We start from the raw sequence: 21072 nt of genomic DNA, 5'->3' as shown, positions 1-21072 counted from the left end.
CAGCACTCCCACATCCATCACGCCTCCCCTAGGCATCACACCTTTTTTATACACTGCTGGGTGGTCCTGCAGTAATAGAGAAGCAGCTCGTGGACCCTGCATTTTGTGGCTGGCTTCTGTAGGGAATTTGTCAAGTCCTGGTTCCGTTGTTCTCTTAGGTTGGGCTGATCCTATCATGTAGAAAAACTACGCAGCTGCTATGCCACGAGATTTTTTATTGAGCTAGGAAGTGGAGACTCGGGGCGATTATGATACTGAGATTAGTTTCTGGCTTGAAATTCTAAAAATGTTCAGAAAATAGCCCATTGGGATGCCTGTTTATAACACTGAAGAATTTGGCAGAAAAAAATCTTCCCGCATGCCAAATCTGTCAAATGAATTACTATCTGTTTCCTTTTTACACTCCCCTAGTTCTTTAGAATCTGTGTATACTTTTCATATAAACTTACAGTAATTAATTGAATTAATTATGTTAATCACTGATGTAACACTAGCAGCCATTTTTTAATACATGCTGTTTTGTGTTGTATCCCAATAAATTAGGTGATACCACTTCCTACAAAGTAGCAATGAGCAAGAACACATGACTTGTAAGTCTGCTTTTAACCACCAGCTATAAATTCTCATCAAGGAGCTGTTCATACATAAATCATTATTTCTCTGTTAACAGTATCAAATGGAGCTTTTGCCATGATCTTTCTACCCCTGGTGATTGTATGATGTATAATGTGTTGCAGGTCTCATTTGGAAGCCAGCACAGAGCACTGGAAGCGAATACACCTCTCTCTACAGGAACTTCTGGCCTGGCTGCAGCTAAAGAATGAGGAGTTAAAGCAACAAGCACCCGTTGGAGGAGATCTTCCCAAAGTGCAAAGTCAGATTGATGCACATCGGGTATGGCTGTTTAGTGTACCTATATTTGTCTTTAAAAGCACTATAAACATATGGTGTGGAAAGTTTTTTAACTATACATTATGAAGGGCCGATGCCAGTCAGTTTCTTCTGCAAGAAAGACTTTGTAATGTACTGTTAATTAAGCCAGGCAAAATATTAAAAATGCTTCTAGAGGTAAAGCAGAAAGCAGGGTGGTAGATAAGTGGAGCCACTTTCGAGAACAAGGTTAATAAGTTGAGGGAATTGAAACAATCTTTAAGGTTTTTACAGCTGGAATAATGAATCGACCACGTGGTGCTTATCTGCTGTCAAATTCTATATTTCTGTGTTTTTCTATGAATAAAAGTGAGTATTATATGCATTTTAAACGTGTCCCCTTCCAATGCAAGACATTTTTTGTTCTTTTTATTCCTTGAACAGATCTGCTTAGGCTTCTTGCCATTAAAAAAACCCTGAACAAGTAAATCATAAAGCATATGAAAAAGTAATCAATCATAATCAGACTTTAAGGTAGTTTAATGTAATCAAAGTCTACTGTATATCGACATTTTAGTGTTGCATGGAATTTGGGCCAGCATGAATGTGTGTGTGATCATGTATGTGTAAGTGTGTGGAAGATGGAGCTTGTGTTAGCATGAGTGTGTTTGTTAGTGTAAGTATGTGTGTAAACATGTGTGCCAGTGCATAAGAGGCTGATAGGTGGCTTGGATTTACCTGCGCCCTCCCCCCGGGCCAGAAGGTGCCAGCCATCTTCTGATTCTTCTGAATTCCTCTATGCATTTGCATACAAAGTAATTTAAAGGTAAAACTTGTGCTGTGTAATAATAATTATTATTATCTATAAAATGCCAAATAAGATAGGAGCCTAGGATAGTGAAGATTCCAAAATACATTGACATTTTTTTCAAACAGACAGTACAAATGATGGTTCTTGTCAACGTTCTTCTCTCTGTAACATTACAATGCATTTGGAATAGTATCATTGAGCAGCACACATTTGAAGATAATTTACTATGAAATAAAGCAGGTCTTAGTCCTAAACTGTGCATCCCTATAGCTCTCACAACATCTTACCCTGTTGATATTTTGAACCCCTCGGGCTCTGACTTGGCCTACATTTTCTTTAATTTTTTCAGTGTATGATCTTGGTTTTATATACAGTAGTTTTTTTTGTTTTTTTTTTAATGAAAAGGAACAACGCAGCATTTTTTAACTTGTCACCAACTTAAACCCTTGTTGAATTTTGTGGCAATAGCTTGAAATCAGTCCTAATACTGTACTTTCTTCTTTGTGACAAGCAAAGATATCAGAGAGAATTCTCTGAAACAATGGAGAATTGTTTTGTAAAATCTCACATGTTTTGGGGAATAACTGTCCTAGGATATTTAGTTTTGAAGATGAAGCATCACAGTATCTGCAGAATAGTAGTTGTAGATCTTTCTGCTATTATCTTTGGTTATTTCCTTTGTTAGAAGTAAAAGGCCAGAACAAAATGATTGGCACTGTTTTTCACTTGATACCATTGTAGCTGAAATAGATTTTGGATAGGATTTATACTGATTATAGGTTCACTTCAAATTGCTTGTAACTCCAAGAAGGGGAATTGCAGGAATTTCAAATGCATTTCCCTTGTAAAATTATTCTGAAATACCTCTTATGGGTCACAAAATGGGATCACCCCATGCACACTCTACAATTTTAGCCTGTTTGCTTGAAAAAAGCAGAACTATCATGACAACGGAAACCAGAAGCCATAGCCACAATACGCTCAACGGTCGGATATTCTTATAGTCTTCAAAGTTTTCCTTAGGTGATTTTTTAGTTTCAGCCAAAAGGTCTGTTCTGGTGTATTTTACAGTATAATTCATGTCTGGTAATAATAGCAAATTAGAAAATAGGGGGTATATAAAATAATATTAAACTCTGATTTAGATATACTTTACTTTAATATGCAATAATGTATGACCAATTAAGCAGAGTGGATTGTGGAAAATTTTCTGACATAAAATCCCAAGAATTTACAAGTCATTTTGCTGCACATTTTCCATGAAAAAATCAACTGTTTACACCAAATCACAGATCCAAATCCACATGCTTTTTACTCCATTATGTCATACTTGTGGAGCTCCTGCTAGGCAAACTTTTTCTTAAACACTACCCTTTTCACAAAGCAATGGCGGCAATCAATCCTCCAACCACTCGGGGCTGCTGATGCACTGGAATATATATACTCTCCTGCTCAGCCAGTGGCCAACCAATAGCCAATTTACTCTCTGCTATCATTGGGTACAGGTTACACAGTTTGAATGCTTTCCACTGTCCATCCTCTCTGTGCCCAGAGTGCTTGGATGGACCTCACTACCCACCATCTGGGGGACTTACTTACAATTATTTGTATATTATAATTAAATTACTGCTGCATCCTACAGGGCAGAGATGGAGGCATAGGCGAGACACAGGATAGAGCCTGTGCATCTCCAAAGAGTTCTTTTTAACCTCTCTCTCACCACTGTGTGGGAGGAGAGCATAGAAGCATCACATGGTATTTGTTAACCTCCCCTATTCCACAAGGAACAATATGGGGGTGAGGGGAGAGATGGAATCCATAGTGAATTCTTGGCAATTTTAACCTTTCCAACCCCCCTGAGCAGGGGATGTGATTCAGAGGGAATAAGTGGGTTTTCTAACATCGCAAACTCACAGGTTAACACATCTGCTAGTTGCTTTCTGTTTTTAACATGTATCAATTTGACACTCCTGCAGGTGCGGGTATGCAAGTTATACATGATTTTTAGCAAACCACCCGTTTAGTAAGTCCATCATAAACGGTATAACCAGCAGTGTTCCCTCTAAGCTGTGCGCGCGCACATAACTTTTCGAGGGAGCGCACACGCTCTAACATTGTGCACACAGTACCTAACGGGGAGCTGGGGGGGGCGGGCAGTCCGTCCAGGATGACGCTGGCACTCCTCCCTTACGAAAAATTACTGCAGTTTTTTCTGAAGTAATACTGCAGTTTTTTGGACATGAAAAAACTGCAATACTGCACTTTTATTGCAGTACTACTGCACATTTACTGCACTTTTACTGCAGTATTACTGCACATTTACTGCACTTTTTTTTATACTGCAAACCTACAGTTGTACTTCAAAGTACTGTAGCTTTATTGCATTTGTACTTCCGTACAAAATTAACTGCAGTACAACTGCAGTACAGTGAAGTGCAAATGCAGTAATACTGCAGTAAAAGTGCAGTATTGCAGTTTTTTCATGTCCAAAAAACTGCAGTATTACTTCAGAAAAACCGCAGTATTTTTTTTGTAAGGGCTCCAGATACGGACATTAATGTCCGCCGCTGGAGGAGCAAGCTCGGTTGGGGAGATCAAAAATCTCACCCCAACCGGCTTAAAATCAATCAAGGGAGCGGGAGGTCTGTTAATACAGACCTCCGATCCGGCTCCCTTGCTATGTGCGCGGCAACTGATGCTGTGCGTCGGGATTTGATGTCAGATCCCGGCACACAGCACTGAAGCCACGCCCACCTTCTTTACTGCACCGGAAGGACAGGACACAGAAGAAGAAGAAGAGTCAAGAAGAAGAACGAAGAGGAGGAGGAAAAGTAGCTAACAGAGGAAAGGTAGGAAAACATTAAGTGAGAGTGGATTAGTAAGTGTGTGAGAGTGATGGGTGTTATGCTGTAGTTTATGCTGAATGTTTGTGAATGAGTGTGTGTGTGTGTGTGTGTGATAGCATGGATGTGTAAGGGGGGGATAGCATGGCATAAGGAGGGTGTAATCACATTAATATGATGCCCAGGTTCCAGCATGTACTGGCTGCCTGGGCATGATAGAAGTGTGATTGCTGTTAGCAATTATATATATATATGTGTATATATATATATATATATATATATATATATATATATATATATATGTGTGTATATATATATGTATATATATATGTGTATATATATGTGTATAAATATATGCATATATATATGTGTGTATATATATATATGTGTATATATATATATATATGTATATATATATGTGTGTATATATATATGTATATATATATATGTATATATATGTATATATGTGTATATATATATGTACATGTATATATGTGTATATGTGTATTTATATGTATATATGTATATATATATATGTACATGTATATATGTGTATATGTGTATTTATATATATATATGTGTGTATATATATATATATGTATATATGTATATATATATATATATATATATATATGTGTATATATATGTGTATATATATGTATATATGTGTATATATATGTATATGTATATATGTATATATGTGTATATATATATGTGTGTATATATGTATATATGTATATATATGTGTGTATATATATATATGTATATATGTGTGTGTATATACATATATGTATATATGTGTGTGTATATATATATATGTGTATATATATATATATATGTGTGTGTATAGATATATATGTGTGTATGTATATATATATGTGTATGTGTGTGTGTGTATATATATATATGTGTATATATATATATATATATGTGTGTGTATATATATATATATATATATATATATATATATATAATATTGTTGTTGGGGGTTTTTGTCCAATTTTGGTGTGTTATTTTTAATAAAGTGAGTGCTGAATTTTCGGTCCAGAATTTTCATTTCGGTGCATCCCTATATACTAAGCCAGACACTGAAGCAGTAGGCCTACACCACATCAATGTTTGGCTTAGTATATAGTGATAGGGGTTATGCTACATTATTGGCAATGTCTGGCTCAATGTATAGTGATAGGTGTTGTGCTGTGCCTCAGTATATAGTGATAGGTGTTATGCTGCCCCATCGTCAATGTTTGCCTCAGTATATAATGATAGCAGTTATGCTGTCCCACCGTCAATGAGTGCCTCGGTATATAATAACAGTTATGCTGGACCACTGTCAATATTTGCCTCAGTATATAATGATAGCAGTTATGCTGCAACACCGTCAATGTCTGCCTCAGTATATAGTGATAGGTGTTATGCTGTACCCCAGTCAATGTGTGACTCAGTATATAGTGATATGCTGTACCCCAGTCAATGTGTGCCTCAGTATATAGTGATAGGTGTTATGATGTACCCCTGTCAATGGTATGCAGTTTTTCCCAATAAAAAAAAAAAATAATATATATATATATTGATCCTTTATGCAGCCCGGAGCCCCTGCTCATGATTCGCTCATAATTAATTTTTGCGGTGAGAATTTCACCTTTAGAATAGACCATGGAGTCAAAAGGGTTGGAAATATATAGCTCCACCCCCTTGCAATGTGATTTTTTTTTTCAGCTCCACCAACTTTATATGGACTGTAGAAGCATATTGTGCGCACAAAATTTTGGCTCTGGGAAAAATTTTGCACAACAGAAATTTTCTGCGCACATCACCCAAGAAAAATTAGAGGGAACATTGCTTATGACTTCGGATTATCTTGGTCACGGAATGTTAGGGCATGTGTGCCTTTTTTTTAATTGTTCCCTAAATACATTGGCCTGCAAAACAGTAGACAAAATACATCCAGCATCTGGCAAATTTGCTTAGAACTGCACAAGTGGTTCATTATAGTTATTGACTTCAGAAAACTGAACAGGTTGAAGAATAAATAGAAAATGCATTTATGAGAAATGCTTATGTTTGAATCTCTAGGAAAATATGCTTTCTTAATTTTCATGTGGAAACAAAGCAAAATGAGGAAGAGCAGGCTACATCTGAGAAAAAAACCATAAATAATAAGTTCTGCAGAACTGGCTAAAAAAACATAATAAATAGATGTGTTATGAAAGGAAAGCTTGGAAATAATGAGAAAGGGGAACGTGACTTCAAATTCAGAGAAGATTAATGGAATATATATTTACACTCGCTATTTATAAGTTGAAATAGAAAAATCAATGAGAAGTTATAACTATTGTCCTGTGTGTATTATGCTAAAATTGAAAAAGGGTAAAAGGGCTAGTCTACTTTTTTTTCCGAGCTATACCTATTTATGTGCTTTTTTCTGTTTTCAGTTTCAAAATACTACCATTTGTCATAAAAAATCACTTTTGGTTTGACTGGGATACTTGATACTTTGCTCTGCTGCTCTTGAATGTTACATTTAAGTAGCTGTGTTGGGACCCCATTGGCATACCTTGGAACCTAGGAAAGACTTTCATGAGCGCTCTTTCTTCAGGGGGAGTGGCTTCATGTAGGGGCAGGGCTATCCCCAGATAGCCTTTAATGGGTGGTGACTGGGAGATAAACTGGACAAAGTAGTTGGGGAGTGGGGAAAATACAACCTCAGATAAACAACACATAACATATTACACCGTGTCATGACTTATTCATCAAAAATAAAACCAAAATGGAGAAGTCATTTCTTTGTATATATTAAATACATTTCTTTTTATCTATTATATATATATATAATGTGTGTATAGTCTTAAATGAAATAGATGAGAGCAACTGTAACATAAATAAAAACATTTTCTTTTGAAATCCTAGATGCAGCTTGGGACACTCAGCAGAAAACAGATTATTATAGTGTATACAGCTTTTCTATCCTAGAATGTTATGGTGTTTTAGCACTGGTCAGGGTCAATTTGATACAGAGGACATGGAGGGAATTGCCTTCAGAGCTGATTTGGTCTTAAATATTTTGGGCAGCAGTACGGTCTCTGAATTTAGCTAAAGCATCTAAAAGATGTTTACAGAATCTAAAAGAAGATTTGACAGACGTGTGAGCATTGTTCCTATGATTCAATGCTCTCTGATCATTTAGCCATGGGTGTAAGTGGTTTGTATTACTACTTCTTTGTGTATAACATTCACAATGGAGTGTATTCACTAAATGTGAGTGTGGAAGAAGTGTGTGCAGGAGAGTTGTAGATTAAAACTCCCAAAATTAATGTAGTATTAAGGGCCACCCTCACTAATTTCCATACCTGGGGACTCCTTGGGTTTGACCCTTAGTCTCCAGGTGAAAGACTGCTTCCCTGAGCTAGTGTTTGGTCATAGCGTGGAGTGGCCACTTCCCACTTCACGCTAAAGGCCATCTGGGACTCTGGCCCTTCACGAATCCACTCCCCGATAAGAGCTAGAATCTAGCCTAACCTACGAATTAACTACACATGCCAATTGTAGTTTCTCCAATTTCTCCCCCATATTAATCAAGTTAAAATTCAAGTACAGGCATTACCTTATAACCGATAGATGACACATGCATTTGTATTGGACTCATCGGTTCCTTGTACTGTATTCCTTCAGGAGTGAAAACATCCAGCATTTGTAACTAGAATAATAATAAAATAGTAGGTGATAAAAAAAATGTAGGGGTGCCACAAAGAAATAAACTGAACATTAAGGATATTTGTTGCTAAAAATGCCATAGCCTGATATAAAACTGTTTTAAATTTACATATTTAAAAATGCTAATAAGAACCCACATACTGTGTGAAGTTGATTGCGCGTTACACAGGGTGGGGGCAATTAGATAAGAGAACATCAAGATAGTGTTCATTAACCAGGCAATAAGTATGATGTTTTGAAGACAATAATACATTTATTGTAGGATTTTAAAAAAAACACACACACACGCATTTCATGTGGTTACCTAAATTGTTGTTTTCCCCTTTTATACAGTGTTTTAATTTGGTTATATTTGTAGTTTGAAAGCACTAATAACATCTTTTTAATCTTCCAATGTTCGAAACTATCTAGTTTGGGGTCCTAAATGGCCTAATCAATATACATTATTAAAGCAAAGGACAGAATGCCATTATTGTTTCTGTGCATATGACAAATGGAAGGACTTAAATAAAGTAGTTTACTTGTTAATTTGTCAGCTCATATATAAGGCATGTTCGATTTTCTCAGCAGGGCCCACAAACTGTGGGAGAAGTTCAAGAATCCAATAAAAATAGCTTAGAATCATTAGCTGTAAATTAGACATTCATTTAGGCTAATTCTGTTATCAATGTTGTTCTCCTTCCCTTTGGCATAGCTTTTGTCGGCACTGGCTGAATAAATTCATTTTATTTCCTGGGAGATAGAAATTGTCTCAAAAAGTCATTTTTAGGATTTAAATGCCAGCAACTGAAATCTAACACAAAAGAAAGAAAATACTAATTTCAAAAGCAGAGAGGAAGCTAATGAATCTCCAGTGAAATAATATCTTTTGTTGGAGGGAGGCACAATTAAAATGTAGGCCTTTAGAACTATTCCCAGCATTGCTTTCTGCACAGCTTGCCGAAACATTCTGATTTTATTCAAAAGGTCCAAAAATTAAGTTTCATAATGTGAAAGATGACCTTTAAATTATTAAAGAACTCATTGTTAACTGGATTTCGGAGTTGAAATGCCTGGCCTGTCCATTTTGTAATACCATTATCAGCATTGTGGGAAATATCTTAGTTTACAATTTGCAAACCCAATGGTTACAGGGTTATTACAAATCCCATGCTGGACCTATGCTTGGTTTCATCCAAATTGTAATATAGGCTAACACTATGACCCTTATTTAGGTCCGTAAAGATAACCCTTGACCCAAGTCAAAAGCTAAGTTCAAATATCAAGCATCATAAATGACATGCTATATGTTTCATTTATTTAAGATCTATTTATGTTTGTCTATTCCAAACCACCAGTTGCCCCAAGTTCACTGTAGAAGTAATAGGATTTCGGTTGAACCCTTGTTCTATTATGTTAGAAAATGCAAACCAATGCATATAGTCAAAGCCATAGGCCCTCAGTAGAACGAGAACAGTACAATAAAAACACATTTTATTAAAAAAAAACATATTTTCTGAAGAATATGTATTTCAACTTTATTCCCTTTGGAAACCACACCAAGAAGATGTGATGCATGTAAATGGGAAACATTTGATTTTCTGTTTTACTTACCGAACGTGCTGTTTTAAGGGCAGTCAGGAGAGACAGCACGCTGCGGAAAAAGAAAATCCATTATTCCTTACTTACAGTTCGCGTATGTTTTATTTTTACAGGACTTCAAGAGGGAAGTGAAAGCTAAAGAACCTGTTATCATGAGTGCACTTGATACTGTGAGAATATTCTTAGCAGAGCAGCCTTTTGAGGGACTGGAGAAGCTGTATCAGGAGCCAAGAGGTAATTGAAGTACAGAGTTCTAATCACATATTGACAAAAGGATCATGGTGACTTAGAGTTTCATGAATTTATACCACTGCTATCTTTGGAATGTAACATGAATACATTAATAAATCAGATAAATTAAGCAGGATACGAGCGGCCGCAATCCTTGGGATTTAAAATGGTCCACTTATCCAAGACTTGCGTTTAGAAGTAGATATTGCCTTTTTTACAATTGTGGCAAAGCTGACTATCTATAGACATGTTTTTCATACCATCAATATCAACTGGTTCTTGGGGATTTCAGGTCAACCCATTAGGACGGTGCCTATGGTCATCAGAAGTTTCACAACAGTGATGACGGGCAGATCCCACACAGGCCTTAGCAGAGGGAGTGAGAAGAGAACAATTAGCTGCGGCTGATCAGATCCAGAGTGGCGATCTTACAGTCACCTTTGCTCGGATTGTTCTTTGTATTTATTAAATGGGACGATCATGCATGGAGATACCTGGCTCCCGATCAGATGCAGCGCTCCTGTAAACTCAACAGCCAGCTCACACTTTAGTGAACAAACCCCTTTTTTGTGTAAATGTGTAGATGTACACTTACTAATGTTTCACTGGTGAACAGAAGTTTGTAGTTACAATGTATTGTTGTGTTTTTTTTATCCTGAAATAACTAGGCATAGCTAAGACAGCGAGTCTGCCAACAAGAGTTGACATCAATAATTTCTGGAGGGAAAAATAATAAATATGCAAACAAATTACTTTGCAGGTGTTTAACAACAACATGCCAGAACCTCGGAGTATTGTCTGGCATATATTCTGAAACTTTCAGATCTGATGCATTATAAATTATTTCACATTGTGATTACTACCTGGCCATTACATATCTAGAATGTCACAATCAATAATAAACCCAGTGCCAAGATATTTTGTCTGTTTACATTACCAGGTTAGAAAAGTTAAGAAAAAAACATAACAATTGTTCAACACAGATGAAAACACCCATGTTATTATATTGCTAAATAATTAGCAAGTGTCATTTATTGCTGCTTAAGGCAGTTTCTTAATAATGCTGGTCATTAATTGTATTGTCATTACAATATCATGCTCCACCTGAGTGACAGCAAGCCAGTAGGGCCTTTATGAACAATCATTTCTTTCATTCACGTTGCAGAGCCGCACAGTGAAGAACAGTCTAAGAATGTTAGCAGGATTCTTCGCAAGCAAGTTGACGAAGTAAAGATGGAGTGGGACAGGTTGAATGTACGGTCTGCTGAATGGCAGAAAAAATTAGACGAGGCACTTGAAAGACTGCAAGAACTCCAAGATGCAATGGATGAGCTGGACCATAAATTGCATCAAGCAGAGGCCATGGAAAGTTCCTGGCAACCAGTAGAGAATTTGTTGATTGACTCACTACAGGATGACCTAGAAAAAACCAAGGTATAGTCCATAATACTGCAACTACTGTATTCAGTTTTTGAAATTATACATCTTAAAGAGAAACATTAATCTAGTGCTTTTGGTTATTAAGGAAGTACATCAAATGAGGCAGCTATATGGTATGGGCTGGAGCACTACATTGTGTGATAACATACCCTTAGTGAAAGTGAAGCGCCTTCTTCAGGTTTAGTAAAAATTCTTCATGTCCTCAATACAACAGTAGTGGTACTTAAATCAGATTCTTAATGCTGGTCATGACTGTTTAAGATGCAGATAATGCCTAAAATGTTGCTTTTCATTGCTAGACTTAACGTTTGTGTTGACTAATTCCAGAATTCAGTTTGTTCCAAACTGTTGGCACATTTTTACTCATTCTCAGTTTTTACCATTTCCTGATTGTGACACATTTTTTAAATCACCCCCAGTTTTTCCCAATAGGGCCACCTTTGTAATTGGAGATCTCGCATTTGTGTGAATATCTTGAAAACAAAACTGCTTGGGGGGCTTTATGACTAGAGATAGGGAATGGATCCCTACTCTGATATATTAACGAACATAATTTCTGGATAATGTGTGTGTACCTGTAGCCCATTGAACGCTAGTGACCCGAACCCTACATTGCTTTGCAAACAAAGGGTTACATTTATTCCTTTATTTAAAATGTTTTTGCTGTGTGCCACATTTCAGCATGTTAAGTGATTTTGTCAGTTCATTATGAAGCTATGCCAGCGTTTATAGAAGTCAATAGATCACACACAACGTAAGTTGAAAGCACACCAAGTGGTTCACAAAGACTATTATTTAAAAAAAAACATGTTTTTTACAGAAATGGCTATGTTTCTGTTACACAGTACACTTATGAAGGCAAAACTTTAAAAAGATCAGTGTTGTCCTACAAATTAAAATGTATTATATAGCATATTTTAATAATCAGAATGCTTGCCACAGCTATTTTTTTTAAAATATCTAGTGTGTTTTCTATGTGCTCGTCAATATACAAATAACCTGCGGAAGCATCCCCCGTTATGGTCACATTCTGGGTTTTTTTCTGCATGTTAAAGAAAAAAAAAGATTTTGCAGTGATTACAGTCTGTGGGGAGTTTGCTGATGTGTAAGGAGCCACACAATACAGCTTGATTCTTTTTTTTTTCTCAGCTCACTGCATGTGAACTAGCATTAGTTTAGGAAACAGATTAGGTTTGATACGTCAGTGGGCACACTTGGCAAAGAATGTTCCTGGGACACCAACAACTGCATTTTTATGCCTGGAAAATTTGTAAATGATCTCACCCTGAGACTCGTTACATATCAACCCTTTAATGGCCCATCATGCAGATTCTCTAGTAGTCATAATAGATAACACACATAACATACATTAAATTCATTAAGTTTAGTAGACTTAAACAAATGACATAATGACATGTCCTCATGGAAACCTCGATTTGTTGTTATTTAAGGATACTTAATTGAATAACATAATTAATTCCCTTTAGATTGTAAGATTGTCTGAGCAAGGCCCTCCTCGCCTGTTGTCTCTGTAAGTCAAATTGTTATGTTATATACTACTTGTTATGCCCTGTCTACCCATTGTACAGCGCTACTGGATTTGATGGCGCTATATAAAACAAATAATACTAATAATAATTTAAACAGGGATACCATGCCTAACATACTGGTAGCAAAAGCAGTAACTAGGCGTATTAAATTTTATCAGATGACGAGTATGAATGAGTCAGCTACAGACTATATGACCATGAGATTTTGCCCCTTCACCCTGAGATTGGACCAAAAACCCTTAGAGTTCCAAGGTATATGCATTTTATGAAACCACACATAGGATGCCAATACATTGAGCACCCAGGTGCTGTGAAGTTAATATCAGTTTAAGAAATATATGTTTTAAATGATTACAGTGGAACAAAAATCTTTATGCCATGGCATATATGGATAATACACATAACATACATCAAGTTTAGTACACGTTTGCATTCAAATTTGTATGAATTTAAATTTTAATGACATTGGTGAAATTCGTAAAGCTATCAAACAATTTCTTAGTTTTTTTTTCGCACTCACACTCTTTAACGCTATGTCTCCCTACCTTTCTCCAACTGCTTCCGTGTCCCATCTCCTTTTCCGCAGCCCTGCATCTTGCTTCTGTTTTCTGTACTCTTTCTTCAGTGTTCATTCTTGGACTGCTTCTCCTCGCTATCCACCCAGTTAACCTGGCCTCCCAGAGCTTTTCTGCAAAATGTCTCCGGACCCAACCTCTCTCTGATTGGAAGAATAGGGAGAGGCTGACCAACAAGAAAAGCATTTCTGCACCTCTCTTTCACATGAATCCGTCTGCATTATTCTGGCGTCTTGGAGTACTTCTGGAGACGCACCCTACGGGAACAGTCTCTCCCCTATTCCTCCAATTGGGGGAGAGGTTGTGTGGGCTCTGTTAGGCCTGGATAATGCAACAGACAGCAGGAAGAAGCCAACCAAAAGAGAAGAAATACTACAGAAGATGCAAAGAAAAAGAAGAGGCAAGACAAGAAGTGGAGCTGCAGGAAAGGAGACGAGACAGAGACATGGAAGCAGTTGGAGGATAAGGTTGGAATGCAGGTAGAAGAGAGCAAGAGTGAGAGGGTGTGAAAGATGATGAGAACATCATGACATCATGACAGAGTAAATGAGTGTGAGTGACAACAAATTTTATTTCTGAACGGAAAACCCCTATCAAATTCTGTCCAAACTGAAAGGTCAGCAAACAACATTTCTTGTCAGGAAACAAATGGACCAAAAACGTAAAAAGAAAATGTTAAATCTGACATTTTTGTCAGATGTGTAGTCTCAACAGCTGGAGTATTAACTAGCCCTAGCTGCTATACGTGTTTGAAATAAACTACCTGGTGTCTGCAGCATGCAAACTGTGTCTATGCCCAGGCAGAGAATCTGTACCTGTGAAGGAGCAGCTGCCAGAGTGAAGCGGTGGAGACCAGCTAGAGGGAGAGGAAGAGAACAGATCAAACAATGCAGGGGATGTACAGAATTAAGTAAAAGCTTTTTTCTGTACTCCCTTGACTACCAGGTATCTTTCTGCGCTCTGTGTCTAGTTAACCTACTCTAAACAGCCTGTTTCTCACTCCCCTGCTGCTGATCCTCTTTGAATTTCCAAGTGCCTTCTCTTGATCCCCACTATGGACACCCAAGTGTCCAGCTGCAAACTACATAGAGTGTATCCACAGCAGTTACTCAAGAACAGAGGTACAGAAAAGAGTTTTGATGTGTTTGGACTGATGAATGTGTTACTTCTTGTAGATGGGGCAGTAGGCAAGTTAAGAGCAGTGAGGTTCTTCATGATTATGTTAGGTGATGTAGTTGTAAGGAACCTATATAGGTTTGTTTACAGAACGATAGCTTGGCTGAGAAGGGGAAGATTAGAAATAAACACAGAAAAGACAAAGAAAGTCAAAATTGATATTGGTGGTTAAAGTCCATGGAGAATACTTAGTATTACAGACTACTTTCACAACAGTGAAATATCTAACTTTACTAAACTACTTATGCAAAGCTAAAATATTGTATACAATTGTATTCTTCACCAAGATCTTCACTTTAATGACTACCTGAAAAGTAAATCACTTTAAGGAAATAAATTATATCTTCAGAAGCGAGAAGATTAAGGGGGATGTATAAGTTTTAGAATGAATAATGGTTTACTTTAGAATAGCAGAAAATGAAAGCTTATGTCTGCGCGTGGACCGTTTATTCTGACAACCAAAGCAGAAACTTGCTAAATGTTATTTATAGAAGTGCAGGAGGCCTAAACTAACGGGCACATTTTAAGAGAAATAATTTACTGTGTATATGTCATATGTAAAGTATTTTTTTTTTGTTCTTTTTTTTTTTGTTTAAACAAACTTGAAAAGTTAAGGATCTCACTTTAGTTTGGAAAATGAAAACAGGAAGATACTTTTTTTTATCAGTGCAGATGGTCACAATCCAACTACAAGAATTATATTAAAACAAATTTCCATTTGCATAGATAGGCAAGCATCTGCTAACATAAATAGGGCTGGAGGTTTTTTCTCACTGCTTATTCCCACAGTGCCTTTGTAGACACTATCGGGAAATAATTGTTTCAGACAAACGCTTAGCATGCTTTGAAGTGTATATAAGATCTTTTTTAGTTTTATCTGAACTCCATCTGTCTGCATCAAAGTCTATAATCAATCTGAATTATAAATTGTCCCACTTTAATTCACAAGTCGTTCCTTCAAAAAAAAATATTTCCCTCTTAAGGATGCTTTAAAGATAGGATATATTTTGTGATAATTGGTTCAGAAGTACACAAAATTAGTCTATCGATTATTGTTAGTCTTCCTGTTTTCAAATGGTGTCCCATTTTGTTACTTAATACATTGAACCTCGTGCAATGGTCTCAATACAGAATATTAAACCTCATGGGCAGGGTTAACAAACTAAACCCAAATGAGTGAGGAACATAAAACTGGTGGTTGAAGTTGTGGATGGAATTCCCATTGGGAATTAGTGAGTGCATCCCAAAGAGTTTCAAATATAAATTTCAAGAAATAAATGGATATACAGTATATAATAAGCCCTCTTCTTCTTCTGGTTGTTTGTGAGTACATAATTGCAAGTTTACTTATTTTCCATATATTTTATTTATTTACACGATAGATAAATAGATAGATAGATAGATAGATAGATATGTACAGTAGGAGAATATTTGTCTCCTTTTATCTATTAGCGCTTCTCTGTGATTCTTACTCCTTTGTTTTCCATACTATAGAATCTAGCTTCAACCCCCATGTCACTTTCACAAAATCAGTTTAGTACATTGTGTGGCAAAGTAGCAGTGGGCTGTGAAATCTTTAAAATCGTCAATAAGGTCCAGAAGGCGTTTACTAAAAGAAAGGCAAAACAACACTAAAGCGCGTTTGATCTCTGCGTGCAATGCAATGACCTACAGACACAAAGTGACCGAGGGAGACCAAAACGTAGCAAGACGTTTCAGTGTTTTTTTAGAGAACAAGAATAAAAATACCTGTGCAGATGCATCTCTGCATGCAACAACTCCAGCACAGCATCATTTATTTTACAAAGTGAATGTATAGGTGCATAAACATGAACCACATGAAAAGCATGACATTTACATAAAAGGGAGCAACACAAGAATATAAGTATAATTAATTAGAATTGTAGTTTTTTGTTTCACATTATTTTCCAATGTTTAGTCAATTTGTGCTATTCTTTTTTTATTATAGTATAGTCATTCCATTGCAGTTAGTTATTGGTTCTCTGTAACAATGATAACCATTTCTAAAGCATTAGTTGTTCTAGAGCTTGTTTAGCTAGAAACACCTTTTTATAGAATACATTTGATAAACAAGACTGATTAAAATATAAAATATAAATTTCATAATAGTCTTCATTTAAAATAATGTTTTGTCTGCTTTAATTCTGCTTGTGTTCCTGTGAAAACAATATAAGCTTTACCATAGTAAAGTAGGTAAGAGAAGAAATCTATAATATAATTATGTAATTAGGAAACACATCATGCACAGACGATGACAATGAATTAACCTTTTGCTTTCATACTGTTATTTACACTATTAGAGTTCGCTAATTAAAACATAAGCTGTTGCAAAATTAATTTTAGGGCAAATTGCATTTTTATTAAGTCAACATTGTTGCATTAATGGATAATGTTACTAGTTTGTTTGCACTGATTACTCTATTCTGTCTCCCTGGAGTCCATGTATAGCAATATAAAGAGCTGGGCTCACTATATGAAGCAGACAATTGCTTTGGTATAATGGGAATAAAACAAAATTGACTTTGCAAATTGGTTCTAGGATTTTATACATTTAACAAAAAAGCTAAACATTCCCTGAAAAATAAACGTCTTCTTCATGGAGCAAAAATAACCCCCCCACACACATATTTTTGCATTGACTATTAAATGGTGTTTTAATGCTTTCAGTGATATATATATAAGTGCAAAGTGTATGCACAAAACAATTTTCACAGTGGCTTAACTACACAGGCTGCAGCTGTAACCTGGCTTATGTGTTGGGTTATCAGACCTCTCTCAAAAGTCCTTGGGCCTACATGGGAGACAACCATAGGCAGCCCCCTATGTTGTTCCCTATGTTTGGATTATGGCTTTGGTGTAGATAGATCATTTATCCTTTTACATAAATAGTACTAGTCACAGCACATTTGTAGTAGTTACTAGGGCAGTAATATAAGAGAGACACCATCTGGAGGCCCAACACAAGGTGTGCATTTGATCTCACCATCTTGGTTAGCTCTTTCTCTCAGGTTGGTATAAACTTAAGTCACTATGGGAAGGAAATCCTTGTTCACTGTGACTGAGCCTTTGCAGTAAGATGGATTCTGCTCTTAGGCTAGGTTTCCACTTGGTTTTTTTTTGCTAAAAACGCCCATAAAAACGCCAATTCAGCCACATGGCGTTTTTTTTGTGAAAAAACGCTGCAGCCAGATGTTAGCTGTTCTTCAATAGGAAATCGCAGAATGCCATATCCACCTGGCGTTTTTCTGTTTGGCGTTTTTTCAGTCCTCTTTGGCGTTTTTCTGCTTTTTTGGGCTCTGTGGCAGTTTTTCAAAATCGCAGCATGTTGACACTCTGGCGTTTTTTGCAAGGAAATCTTGGCGTTTTTCTCCAATAGAAGTCTATGGGAGAGAAAAAACGCCATGAAAAAGCTATGTGGGTTTTTTGCCTTGGCGTTTTTTATGGGTTTTTTTCCACAGTTACAATGCAGAGGATGGACCCAGTATCTGTGTGTCCTACGACAAATAGGCTGGAAACAAACAGTTTCACACAAAACAAAGTTCATATTGAATTTTACACCATTGGGAACAAACATGCCATTACAAACAAACTGTCATCCATGTCCGGACACCTAAGACGCCGTACGAGAACCACGCGGTTGCGGAGTGGGCCGCATCCCCAGCCTCGATTGAAAGGCACCTCGCGGAAGATGGCCGCGAACACGATGTTCATGGCGGGGGGGCGTGTCCAACTTCCCAGTTCCATTGAGCTAGTGCAGGAGGTAAGCAGAGGGCGGGGAATAGGGAGGATTGACAGCTCCTCACTAAGGGTGGATAATTAGAGGGGAGGAGTCGGGATCTGGCAGGGCTATATAAACCCCCAGCACTGTTCAGTCAGTGCTGGCTTGTTAACTAAGCGGTGCCCCATTCCTGTATGCTGATTACCTGAATCTTGCCCTTCCTTACCCTTATCTTGTTTGTGGATTTCCTGGCTATTCGACCTCGGCTTGTTTACTGGACTACATAAGTTTCCTGGCTATTTTTGACCTCGGCTTGTTTATTGGACTCGTTTAGCGTTTTTCTCCAATAGAAGTCTATGGGAGAGAAAAAACGCCATGAAAAAGCTATGTGGGTTTTTTGCCTTGGCGTTTTTTATGGGTTTTTTTCCACAGTTACAATGCAGAGGATGGACCCAGTATCTGTGTGTCCTACGACAAATAGGCTGGAAACAAACAGTTTCACACAAAACAAAGTTCATATTGAATTTTACACCATTGGGAACAAACATGCCATTACAAACAAACTGTCAGGCATCCAACCTACCTCGGCGGCCGTGCAGGGTCCCACCACGAACTGCATCCATGTCCGGACACCTAAGACGCCGTACGAGAACCACGCGGTTGCGGAGTGGGCCGCATCCCCAGCCTAAGCAGAGGCTTAGGTAAGCAGAGGGCGGGGAATAGGGAGGATTGACAGCTCCTCACTAAGGGTGGATAATTAGAGGGCTTATCTACTACCCTTGACCTTGGCTACGTTTAAATGGACTCTTGTGTATTTCTGTAATCCCTGACCACGGCTTGTATTAAGACATCGCTTCCGGGATATGCCTGTCTTTTGTGGAATAAATACCTGTTTGCACCACTCTGGAATCACCTGTGTTTAGCGTCTCACTGCGCTGTGCTCCGTTCCCCTACCTTCTGACACAAACATACCCGACGCATCAACTGGATCCTGCCTGCCAAAAGCAACAGCAAACAATTTGCACCATCATTTGGGGCCAATCTTCCTAGAGGAGCAGACATTCGGAATAAAGCATGCCTTACAAACCACAGAAAAGAGACAAAAGGGTCCGCCGGGGCGTGTTTAAGTAGAACTCTACCAAGTAAATGACATCAGGAAAGGGCAGATACTTGCCATTTATCCTAATCCCTTTTAGCTGGGTGAAACTTCTAACTTGGAAAGGCTGGAAAAACTGCCTAAGGTCAAAAAAAGCAATTTCCACAGAAAGGCTAAAACGCCAGAAAAAACTCCAGAAAAAACGCCAAAACGCAGGTAAATGCAGTGGCAGTTTTCTTGGCGTTTTTCCTGGCGTTTTTCATCAAGAAAATAACGCAGGACAAAAACCCAAGTGGAAACCTAGCCTTATGGAAAAAGACTCGCTTAAGGTGAATGCAAGAACTCACCAGAATTAAGCCTCCTCACCTACCAACCAGTAGTCAAGAGTTAGAGCAGATATCCAAACTTAATACTGTAATATACAGTAAAGAATAGCCTACAATATCTAGTATATTGGCCAGGGGTTAAAAATAAAAGGTAGAACCCCTTGGTTTCTTCGCCATATGGAATTCTTCTGCCTTAGTTGCACTTACAAGAAAGCAAGTCTACATATTTGGTATGGTCTTTGTCAACACCCTTTTTAACTGGTCAGGCAGCTTAATCTACTTAAAACATATTAAAGGGCATTGGAGACTTTTGTTACTTAAACTAGATAACAGAATAGTATTAAAGCCTTCTGGAAATGGTTAAAAAACTAAGTGAAAAATAAGTCTAACTTGTGATTTTGCTGTGTTTTCCAGCCTTGACAGGAGTATGGCACTGCATTTCTGATAACTTCTCCATTACATCACAGTGGCTTAGTGTCTGCCCTCAGAACGCCCCAGGGGCACCCGCTATTGAGAAATCTTCTTTTGAATTTTATAAAAATATATTCTAGAAAATAACAAGATTACTAGAATTACAAAAGCTGTCCATGCCTGTGCACATCATGTTATTATTCATCTGATATGTGTCAGACCTCAATTACCTTTTTTAAAGAAAGGATGTTTGCTTGCAATGGATAGGGAAAAGCGTGAAGGGCAGAGAATGTATTTTTCTCCCTTCACGTTAATATTTTAAGATCCTTTTTTATATATAAGTGTAAAATACTCAACATTCTCCGGGCCCTCTGTTGAATGTAAAGTACACCGAAACCTATTTTAAGAAGATAAATTTGCGAGGTAGTAGGACCTATGGGAATAAGCCATCTTCTCTGTAGAGGTGTGTCTCTCTGTACAAAATAAATGGTTTTGCTATTCATGTTACCGTTTTCTTCAAACTCAATATGCAGAATGACATGGTGACCTTACAGAGCTGATAAGTTTACAGTGTAACTACTCAGGTATTACTAGATTTGTATAAACTGTGATATATTAACATATCCTAGACATTATAATTATATTGTATCTTACTTTTTTTTGCCCTACATAAGCATTTTTGTAAGAAGTTTATGACATTTTAATTAGT

General features: G+C 37.3%; 1 protein-coding gene across 1 annotated transcript in view; it reads left to right on the top strand.

Moving 5' to 3' along the window:
- LOC149289279 (dystrophin-like) overlaps positions 1 to 21072 on the top strand; it is an 874963-nt gene that overhangs the window by 649490 nt on the left and 204401 nt on the right. Inside the window, 3 exon segments of the mRNA XM_089490922.1 lie at positions 738 to 894; positions 9933 to 10053; positions 11216 to 11484. Of these exon segments, the coding sequence (XP_089347048.1) occupies positions 738 to 894; positions 9933 to 10053; positions 11216 to 11484 (547 nt within the window).

The sequence above is a fragment of the Sceloporus occidentalis genome, unplaced genomic scaffold (genome assembly GCF_023333645.1).
Source record: "Sceloporus occidentalis isolate IW3139 unplaced genomic scaffold, rSceOcc1.0.p SCAF_47, whole genome shotgun sequence".
NCBI lineage: Eukaryota > Metazoa > Chordata > Lepidosauria > Squamata > Phrynosomatidae > Sceloporus > Sceloporus occidentalis.
This window is presented reverse-complemented; position numbering and strand designations above follow the sequence as displayed.